The sequence below is a fragment of the Tenrec ecaudatus genome, chromosome 11 (assembly GCF_050624435.1).
Source record: "Tenrec ecaudatus isolate mTenEca1 chromosome 11, mTenEca1.hap1, whole genome shotgun sequence".
Taxonomy (NCBI): Eukaryota; Metazoa; Chordata; class Mammalia; order Afrosoricida; family Tenrecidae; genus Tenrec; species Tenrec ecaudatus.
In genome coordinates, this window is record NC_134540.1 from 93,773,739 (window position 1) to 93,784,902 (window position 11,164).

The following is an 11,164-nucleotide window of genomic DNA, read 5'->3' on the forward strand; positions in this document are numbered from 1 at the left end:
GGGCTTCCTGCTCCCATAATGATTCACAGCCTTGGAAACTCACAGCAGTTCTACTATGTCCGACAAGTTTTCTATGAGTTGCACTCAAACAGATGGCAGTGAGATGTTTTGAAATATGGCTAGAAGAGCCACAAATAATTCACTTCCTTGCACCAGGATGGTAAATCTTTACGGGAGCAAAAAGCCCATCTTTCTCCTGTGGAATGAATGACTAATGGATTTGAACAGTCAGCCTCATAGTTAACACCCAATGTCTCACAGTGACACCAGGGCTTCTTTGTAAACCCTATAGTTTGGTTCTAGTCTGCCTTGTAGGATCACTATTATGTGGAATCCATTTACTAGGGGTGGCTTTTTAAACACAAGTTTAGGGAGATTAAAAACAATGAGACACACAAACTCACTGCCATCTAGTCAATGCTGACTCATAGCGACCCTATAGGACCTAGAACTGCCTCCTGTCAGTTTGTGAGATTGTAACTCTTTATGGGAGTAGAAAGTCCCAACTTTCTCCTGCTGGTAGTTTTGAATTGCTGACTTTGCAGTTAGCAGCCCAGCTAGTAGCCCCTATGCCACGAGAGCTCCTTATCAGTTCCATCACATAGGATTAGGGTGGGTGCTAAATCTCAATCTCTCCTCAGGAGTATTTAATTAAAAAGGGAGGGAAAAATAGACACCAGGTGAACATCTGCTAGGTATGAACTACCTGGAGCTTTGTGAAACAGAACGATGCAAGACTCTTCAGAGAGAAAACTTGCATAGCCCTGGGAAGCCCTGAATGTTTTTCCACCACTATGTAAAAATAATTTTCATTCTTTAAAACCAACTACTTTATTAAAAACAGCCCTAGGACACACTAACCCATGGCTACGGTTAGAAACGAATCGTTTTTCTGGAACATCAGTACTGTGCTGCTCAGTTTCAACCCTGAATACTTAAGGCATGTCTTAGTAAGTGCTCAATGGAGGCTTGTTAAATACCGGTAACTGTATTTTTCATCCTCGAACAGACACTGAGAAGTTCAGCTTTTCCTGTGTGTGCAATTGTTTGTGAAAAACAAATAGGAAAGGGTTGACTCAGATATATATATATATATATATATATATATATATATATATATATATTTTTTTTTTTGCAAAAGCCTATCTTTGAACTTAAACTAGACCTCTTCCGTCCTGGGCGCTTTCACAACCAACCGTCAAATGAAGAGTTATCACGGTTCTTCACAAAGAACAAGCACTCCCTCTAGGTCAGGACCAGGAGGCTAAGTCATTGACAAGGAGCAGGTGGAGCGGAGCGCTAGCGCTTAGGGTGTGAACGTCAAGTTCCAACTCAGTGCATAAAATGGTCACCGGTCCCCTTAACGACGAAACCCACTCCTGCGGGTCGCCCGTTGTGCAAACAGCACCAGGTGCGGACGCTAAAGGAAGTTTCCATGGCGTCACAACTGTCAAAGGGCTGGAGCAAACATAGCACTCGCCACCTGGGGCTCTGGGAACCGCCCCAGCCCGCAGAGGTGGGAGGCGCCGCGGCGCGCCCTTTGATGACGTCACCGCGCACGCGCGTCTCCCCCCCCCCCCGTGCGTCACCGACGCAGTCGGGGCTGGAGTTCTCGTCTGCGCCTGCGTGGGGAACAGCTGGCGGAACCGGCCTTTTGGGGCTGCCAATTGCGGCGTCCCTGGCTTCTTGTGTTGTGGCAAGTTCGTTCGGTGGCTCTGGACTGAAGTGGCCTCCTGTTCCGCGGAACAAGCTAAAGGTGACGTTGGGGCAGGTGGGGGCTGGGCTGTGGGACGAACGCCGGGGGCGGGGCGCATCCCTTTCTCCCCGCCAAGCAAATGTTTAGGGGTGTCGCGCCTGTCAGTGGAAGGCGTGGGAACAGAGGTCGCCGGGTCTTCAGAGTTAATGATTGTTCTTCGTCCTGGATGGGGTGTCAGTTCTTTAGTTCATCGGCTTTACATAACGTCACAGATGTGGGTGGGCTCCACCCCACCACGTTACTAGGGAGGGTCAAGTTCACGTAGCCGCTGGCGGACTGGCTGAATTTGATTCCTGAACTCCTTCCCTACAAACTTGATTGCACATGGGAAGGAGGTGATACAAATCTCTCTCTCTCTCTCTCTCTCTCTCTCTCTCTCTCTCTCTCTCTCTCTCTCTCTCTCTTTTTATTGTTAAAAACTCTGTTAGGTGCTTTAATTGTCTACGTTTGATTCTCACGCTTACCCCCTCGAAAATGATAATCTCCTTTGACGCAGAGAGTTCATTTATACAGAATTCCTTGAGGGCTTGGGAGTAGGGAACAGGGAGAGAGGGAGGGACCTGTACTCCTCAGCGGTGTGGTTCTACAGAAGTGTGTCTAGATAGAGATAGAGAGCCTGCAGATTTGGAGGGATTTGCTTTCTTGCTATTTCACCGTGTGTTATGGAAGGTAAATACCTACGAGGAACACTTTGCCCGTAGAAATATTTATAAAGGTTACACGAATGAAAAACTTTGATGGTTACTCGTAGACACTTTCTCCCCCATTGAAATAACGCTGGATCATTTTCAATATCTACGGAATAAAAACGTGGTAGTGCTTTTTATTTTTTAACTACACCTCCCCCCATCACTGTAGAAAGTTTTGTCTGTTGTTGTCAAAATGTTAATTGTTCAGCACTCCTTTCCCTTCATCTGCCTGCTGTTTTGTAATGTTATATTTTTACTGTTACTTGGGTTATAGTACTAACACATTAAAGGTTTACTAAATATGAGCTGCTGTGTTAACGACCAGGGAGTCTCAGCCTCATCCTAATTACTAGATAGTTACCAACCCCATTGTACACTTAAAGGAAATGGAAAGTTAGAGAAATCAAGGCATTGTCCCATATTTAATGTCCCAATGATTAAATGTTTGCATTCTTATTTGAATTAAGATCTTTTGGACTCGTTGATCTACCATATACTTTTGGTTTATCTTTTCACAAATGGGAAAAAATCAGCCCCAAACATAAGAAACTAAAAATCTAATATCAAAAAAATAGGTTAAAAGTCATGGAATTCTTAGGTAATTGTAATGACTAAAACTATTGAGGTCCATTATTTTTTTATGAATTTTGGAATCTTGGATATCTACATAAGTTTCAGGATGTATCTGCATTCCCACCATTGCCTGTATTTCAACTTTATTATTAAATACATTGAGCCTTGGCCTGGAACTTGCTGAGGGAAATTGCCTTTGAGATCATATAGAATCTATACCATTAATTGGACATTCACAGAAGTTTCTCTTAGCATGTTTCATTTTATGGGAAGTCTCAGTGGGTTATATGACATGATATACAGTGGAATATCCACTGAGAAAGTATGCTTTTAGAAGTAGGCTACATCACAAAAGAGGAGACTTCACAAAGGTCATGGGAAAATAGCCATTATCTTTTCATTACCTTTTTCCATACACTTCTTAAAGCACCTTACATTTCAGTCCCTCTGAGGAAGAAGTACAAACTCTCAGCAGAGGTGACATTGGAACGGATGGCTTCAAAAGCCTGGTGGGTGGTGAGGGTTTTATTCAAAAATTAAAAAGTAAGGAGAGTCGTCTCATGACTTCGTGTCTCTTTGTTTAATGGGCTCAATAGGAGTGTTGGGACTCCCTTGATTGGGTTTAGGATGGCAACCATTTCTCTAGGCCACTGAATGGTTGTTGTGAGTCATTGCCATCACAGTCTTTGGATGCTTATGTGATTAAACAAGTAGACTCCCACCAGCCGTGTCGGTGGACATATGTACTACCTCTGTGGCCTTCCCTAGGGTCCTCTTCCAAAAACGCTTGTTATGCAGTCATTCATTCAGGTAAGAAAATTACAGTGTGTCTGCACGAGAGACTTACATGATTACTGACCCCTAGACACTGACAGTTTGGTAAATTTATTTTGAAATCAGTCGTTCGAATATTTGCTAGAGAGTAGATAATTTAGCCTAGTGCTGTCCTTGTGTGTTTCTGTGTTGTTTGTTGTCAAGGGGATTGAGAGCTAGGGACTCTATCATCTTTGAGCGACATTAGAAAATCTTCCACCAGGAAGTTTCTTTGACTCCTTTGGCCTGGCTCTTGGTCTGAACCCTGAAGATAAGATGTGGTTTATATATCTGGCACCTTTAATTGAGGCATTTGTAGAAAAGTGAATGAATGTCAATGTTGAGTGCCTTCTAGTCAGTTCCACCTTGTGAAACAGTAGGACACTGCTATAGTTTATTGTGCCAGCCTGGCCGATAAACACAAGTAGGATTAACTGAAGGGCAGAGGGATACATGGCTCGGCGAGCCTCACCATGGTTGTTCTGTGCCTCAGTTTAAAGGGGTACACTACCTGTGGGATGCCTAGCCTGTGGACTGTGTCACTGTAAGGTGAGGTCCCTTTAAGCCCACACGATTGGAATGTTCATCTCTGGAGCTGGGGACTGACAGTTGATGACAGTTGGGGACCTGCCTTGCTGTTTGCTGCCTGGGTATATATAGCCCAGCTCTCTCTACAGAAGTAAACTGGCATCTGGCAGCTCTCAAAACTTGAAGGACTGCTAGTGTCTCACTGCTTTATAATTTAACTGTTAATTTCTTGTATTATCTATCTGTATATTATTTAACGGTTTATTTCTTGAATTATATATCTATCTTTATAAATATATTTATATATAATTACTAGCAATCTGGTTTGTCTCTAGAGAACCCTGTCCAACACAGACCACTGTCCCATCCTGTGCTAGACTCGCAACTCTCGTTAGGTTTCAGCCCATTGGTGCAGCAACTGTGTGAGTCCATCTTGATGAGGGTCTTCCTCGGGTTTTCTCACCCTCTGCTTTGCCAAGCATGAAGTGCTTTTCCGTGGATTGGCCTCGTCAATACCATGGACAAAGTACGCCAGATAAAGTGGACTCTGCCTCACTACTAAGGCACTCGCTGCTCCCTGTAGCACACTGTTGTTTCTTGTAGCGCTCCAGGGTACGTGTACTATTCTTCACAAACACCATAATTCAAAGGTATCTAGTCTTACATTGTTTCAGAAACACTAAACTAGATCTGATCTAGATGTTAATAAAGTTTGCACAAATCTTTAAAATACCAAAGGAATTTTACATTCGTTTTGACGCTGTTGGAAATTTTCTAAATGTTAGCCTACTGAGGTACCCATTAATTTCCTCCCTGATTTTAGAGCAGATACTAAAGAAGCTCTGTCTCTGGACGTTTTACATTTGCTTCATTGTGTTGTTGTTATTGCACTTGGCACTTGTTCTTTATTTTGTTCCTTTATCTTTCCAGGTTTTGAGCTCTTTTAAGACGTTTTGATTGCGAAAGCTCAGCTTGTGGCTCATATGTCGTCAGTGGATACTTGGCCATAATTAGGGTAAGAATATGAACAAGAGAAACATACTAATGAATTCAACTTTATAAAGCCGACAGGAACTGTTATAAAACAGTTAACAGTTGGGTACGATGAAGACTGTAGGGGAAGGGTCGTCATAGTTGGTGGAGTCCCTGTTTTGCTACCAGGTGAAAGGTGCCTGTTGGCATGCACCGTGTCTCACCGTGGGAGTCGGACCTGAAGTCAGTTTCCACATGTTCGTAGCCATGAATGCCCGATGGAGCAGTTCCACTCTGTTCTCTGCACCTGCAAGAGGTTACCCAGGAAAAAGCCGAAAAAAGCTTCACTGGGGAGACCCTTCGTTGTGTGCATTTTTTCCCTCTAGGCAAGCATGAAGGAAATTTCTCGGAGTTAGTGCACCCAGTTGTGTCACCTGGGAAGGTTTTCTATGGTCACAGTGAATTTTTTCTTAAAAGCATTTTCACTCAAACCTTTCTTTTATGATGATGGATTTAAGAGAACAGCATGCAGCTGTGAAATTTTGTTTCCTGCTCAGGAAAAATGCCACGGAAACTGTTGTGATGTGGAACACAGCTTACAAGGACAGCGCTATGGGGAAAACTCAAGTGTGCAAGTGGTCTTCTCATTTCAAATAAGGTCAAATGTCGATTGATGACACACCTCATTCTGTACTTTAGTTAACTTCCCAAACAGACGGAAATGCTGATTTTTGTTTCTGTGAATGAATAAGGGCATGAATGGGCAATGATTTGATGATGTAAAAGAGGTGAAGGAAAAAAACGAAGGAAGTATTTTCAGCCATCCAAATAGATGATTTTGAAAAGAATGGAATAGCAGATTTGACAACTGCAGTAAGTGTAATGGAGAGTACTTTGAAGGTGAAAAAGTGGTTTTTTTTAATTTGAATACATATCTTTGGGGGGGGATTACATTTTTAGGGGGGCTACCCCCTCTCGTATGTGCTCCCCAGGCATTGGGGTTGAGGCCAATGTAGCAAACATAACATTTTGAGATGAACTTTGAATGTGGGGTGTTCAGCACAGTTGCCAGTGAGGAGTGGAAGGTAGCCAAAGACTTTGATGAACAAGAACAGAATTTTTTCTAAATAACAAAAGGATGATACACCCTTTTTAAAAACCTCTTGGTAAAGGACTCTGGGCTGAGAAGTTCAAACATCCTAGGAAGCCATATTTAAATTTAATAAATGAGAGTGATTTGATTTTTTTAAAATTAAAGTTTATTCAAAGGAAATTGTTCAGATGGCTGTGTGGTAGACTGACAGACAAGGAACCTTGCCTGAAGCCCCAAAATGATGTCAGTTGAACATATTTTCATTTTTTTGTCTTCATTGTTACCGACATGTGTTTGTATCATGTGCTAAATTAATCCAGCACAGAATCATTCAATTGGGGTCCAGGGAGAAAGATAATAATTAGCTTCATAATTTTGTTAGCATAAGAAATACGGTTGATGATCCTTTCAATAGTAATTACTCAGTAGAAGTAAAAATGGTGTAGTTAATAATTATTAAATATGGAAGTTAAAAAATAACACATTTATAGTATTGATCTCTTTTGACTTAGCAAGCATTGGTAAGTGTCTTTTATGAACCCAAAACCGTTCTTTAAGGCCTTTTGTTAACTATTTAGTTGAACTTGTCACTCAGTTCAGGTCGTTCTCCTTTGCTTTGCTAGGTAGAGCAGAGGATTCGCCATGGCATCAGTGGTTGCCGCACAAACCTCACGCACGGTAGCATCACAGGTGCCATTTGCAGACTTATGTTCAACGCTAGAACGGATCCAGAGAAGTAAAGGACGGGCGGAAAAAATCAGACACTTCACGGAATTTTTAGATTCATGGAGAAAATTTCACGATGCCCTTCATAAGAATCAAAAGAACGTCACAGACTCTTTTTACCCAGCAATGAGACTCATCCTTCCTCAGCAAGAAAGAGAAAGAATGGCCTATGGGATCAAAGAAACCATGCTCGCCAAACTTTACATTGAGCTGCTTAATTTGCCGAAAGGCGGGAAAGATGCCCTCCAGCTTTTAAATTACAGAGCCCCTACTGGAAAGCGTGGAGATGCTGGAGACTTTGCAATGATTGCCTACTTTGTATTGAAGCCAAGATCTTTACAAAAAGGAAGTTTAACCATACAGCAGGTAAATGACATTTTAGACTCCGTTGCCAGCAATAATTCTGCCCACAAAAAGAACCTGGTAAAGAATAGCCTTCTTCAGTTTATAACTCAGAGTTCAGCCCTTGAGCAAAAATGGTTCATACGGATGATTCTGAAGGACCTGCACCTCGGTGTTAGCGAGAGCACTATATTTTCTGTTTTCCATCGTGATGCCGTTGAGTTGCATAATGTCACCACAGATCTGGAGAAAGTCTGTAGGCAACTGCATGATCCTTCCGTTGGACTCAGTGACATTTCTATCACTTTATTTTCTCCCTTTAAACCCATGCTAGCTGCTATTGCAGATATTCAGCGTATTGAGAAGGACATGAAACACCAGAGTTTCTACATCGAAACCAAGCTGGACGGTGAGCGTATGCAAATGCACAAAGATGGGGACGAATACAAATTCTTCTCCCGCAACGGGTATAACTATACCAACGAGTTTGGTGACTCGTCACAAAATGGCTCTCTAACACCGTTCGTTCATCGTGCTTTCAAAGCAGACATACAGAACTGTATCCTTGATGGGGAGATGATGGCCTACAATCCTAACACTCAAAGCTTTATGCAAAAGGGAATGAAATTTGATATTAAAAGAATGGTAGAAGATTCTGATCTGCAAACTTGTTACTGTGCTTTTGATGTGTTGATGGTTAATAATAAAAAGCTTGGACACGAGATCCTGAAAAAGAGGTATGAAATTCTTAATAGTATTTTGACCCCAATACCAGGTAGAATAGAAATAGTGCAGAAAACAGAAGCTCATAGTAAGAAAGAAGTCATTGATGCTTTGAATGAAGCAATAGATCAGAGAGAAGAGGGGATCATGATAAAATACCCTTTATCCATTTACAAGCCAGATAAAAGAGGTGAAGGTTGGTTAAAAATTAAGCCAGAGTATGTCAGTGGTCTAATGGACCAGCTGGACATCATAATTGTTGGAGGCTATTGGGGTAAAGGGTCACGGGGTGGAATGATGTCTCACTTTTTGTGTGCGGTAGCAGAGAAACCCCCTCCTGGCCAAAAACCATCTGTATTTCACACGCTGTGTCGCGTGGGCTCAGGTTACACCATGAAAGAACTCTATGACTTGGGTTTGAAATTGGCCAAACACTGGAAGCCCTTTAACAAAAAGGCTCCACCATGTAGCATTTTGTGTGGAACCGAGAAGCCAGAAGTGTACATCGAGCCTTGTCATTCTGTCATCGTGCAGATCAAGGCAGCCGAGATTGTCCCCAGTGATATGTATAAAACGGATTGTACCTTGCGTTTTCCACGCATCGAAAAGATACGCGAGGACAAGGAATGGCACGAATGCTTGACGCTGGATGTCTTAGAGCAGCTTCGGGGGAAAGCATCGGGGAAGCTTGCGTCCAGACACCTCTGTGTAGACGGGGATGAGGAACCGCAGGGCAAAAAGCGGAAAGCTGCTGCCCCGAAGAAGAAAGTTATTAGGATTATCGAACACCGTAAAGCACCTAATCTTGCCAACGTGAACAAAGTGTCTACCGTCTTTGAGGATATGGAGTTTTGTGTTATGAGTGGAACAGCCAGCCACTCGAAGACTGAGCTGGAAAACCGAATTGCAGAGTTTGGTGGCTATGTAGTGCAAAACCCAGGCCCAGACACCGCCTGCGTAATCGCAGGCGCTGAAAACATCAGAGTGAAGAACATCGTCTCTTCAGACAAGCACGATGTCGTGAAACCAGAGTGGCTTCTCGAGTGCTTTAGGACCCAAAGCTGCGTTCCTTGGCAGCCTCATTTTATGATTCATATGTCTCCATCAACAAAGCAAGAGTTTGCTCTCGAATATGACTGCTATGGCGATAGTTATTTTGTTGATACGGATGCGAATCAACTAAAGGAAGTGTTCTCCATGATTAAACACACTAGTGGGCAGACCCCCGAAGAAATGGCTTCTGCGATTGCCGATTTAGAATGTCGGTATTCCTGGGACAGCTCGCCCCTCAGTATGTTTCGACACTACACAGTTTATGTGGACCTGTATGCTGTTATCAACGACCTCAGCACCGAAATCCAGGGATCGAGATTGGCGCTGGCAGCCTTGGAGCTCCGATTCCATGGAGCCAAAGTAGTCTCTTGTTTGACGGAGGGAGTTTCCCATGTACTCATTGGGGAGGATCGGAGTCATGTTGCAGATTTTAAAGCTTTTAGGAGAACTCTTAAGAGAAAATTTAAAATCCTACAAGAAGCTTGGGTAACTGATTCAATAGACAGGTCTGAATTACAGGAGGAAAATACATATTTGATTTAAAGCTGGCTGTATAGGAAAAAAGTCCCTGTTATCGATCAGATGGCAGAAGGTAGTAGCTATAAAATAGCAAACCACAGTTTTTTTTCCTTCTAGTAGTGTGGGTATAGGCAGCTGTATTAGATATAGGAAAACAATTTTAAGTTTTGAGATTATAAAAATGGTAAAGGACAGGACGGAAAAATAATTGTAGCAGTATAACATTTGATGATTTTTTAATGACCACAATGAAATAATAAAAATAGCTTTAAATAATGCAGAAATCTGAAACTTTGGTTCAGATATGAACAAAAGACATTTAATAACGTTTAGAATCTTTAAAAGTATCTACCTCCTAAGCAGGATTTCTGAAGTTAAATTAAAATTTTAATAATACTTTTTACCTAGTGAAAGCATTAAAGAAGAAAAAAGGGGAGTTATTAAAATTGAACTTTTAAAAATATTTAATTTAACTTGAAGGCCCTAAATCCTCTTGTAAATGTTGTAAACACTTTCATGTTTTAAGGTTATGAATCAAGCACAGTAATGAATCCTTGGTAATGATGTCACTAGCTAGATGAAGGGAAATTGAATGAGACTGCTCTATACACTTAAAAGTGAATCAGTTTGATTGAAAGAAAAACAAATTTTAAAAGTACCTGACTAATACCAAATATTTTTCTGAAATAGAGCCTGTTTTAAAGCATTCTTTATGTGACTATACTCCAGTACAAATATATTTATGGTGTCTAGTGAGTACCCATTAAATGACATTCAAGTTGTTTTTATTAGAGTAAAATAAATTGCTTTGGTTATTAAAAATTAGTTCTGCTTAGGTCACGTTAAATCTTTGTATAGCATATATGGTGTTTGGATTTACATGGCAAATGGTAAAGACTGTAAAGTGTCAAAAATATTTTTATGACATTCATGGTATACTAACTGGGGTTTGGTGCCTGAGGAACTGGTTATAGATTATTTGTAAGTAAGTAGATATTTTATCTAAATAATGGAACAGTTGCATGTGATTTTATTGTATTTCTTGTCAAATAAAATACTGGATGTACTATTAAGACAATCCTCTATGATTCATTATTTTAAAACAACTCATAAAACAAATTAAACTCACTGCCATCAAGTCAATCCCAATGTAGTGACTGTGTAGGAGACGGCAGGACTGTCTCTGTGGGTTTCCGGGTCTATAACTCTTATTTTGTCTGTTACTGAGGAACAGCTGGGGGTTTCGAACTGCTGACCTGGCAGTTAGTAGCCCAACTTATAGTCACTACATCACAAGGGCTTCTTTTAAAACAACTCATAGGTTATTTAATTTTCGTCAGATTTTTTGTGTCAGTACAATTTTTGATTGAGTTAAAA

At 41.3% G+C, this 11,164-nt stretch overlaps 1 protein-coding gene across 1 annotated transcript; it reads left to right on the top strand.

Moving 5' to 3' along the window:
- The first annotated feature begins 1,608 nt into the window (after positions 1-1,608).
- On the top strand, positions 1,609-10,855 carry LIG4 (DNA ligase 4). The gene is made up of 3 exons (XM_075563435.1): positions 1,609-1,756; positions 5,290-5,374; positions 7,048-10,855. Exon 3 carries the CDS (start codon positions 7,067-7,069, stop codon positions 9,809-9,811), a length of 2,745 nt encoding a protein of 914 aa, XP_075419550.1. The 5' UTR covers positions 1,609-1,756; positions 5,290-5,374; positions 7,048-7,066; the 3' UTR covers positions 9,812-10,855.
- The last annotated feature ends 309 nt before the right edge of the window (positions 10,856-11,164 follow it).

Coding starts and splice junctions, on each gene's coding strand:
- LIG4 (XM_075563435.1), top strand. CDS start 7,067: ATGGCATCAGTGGTTGCCGCACAAACCTCACGCACGGTAGCATCACAG.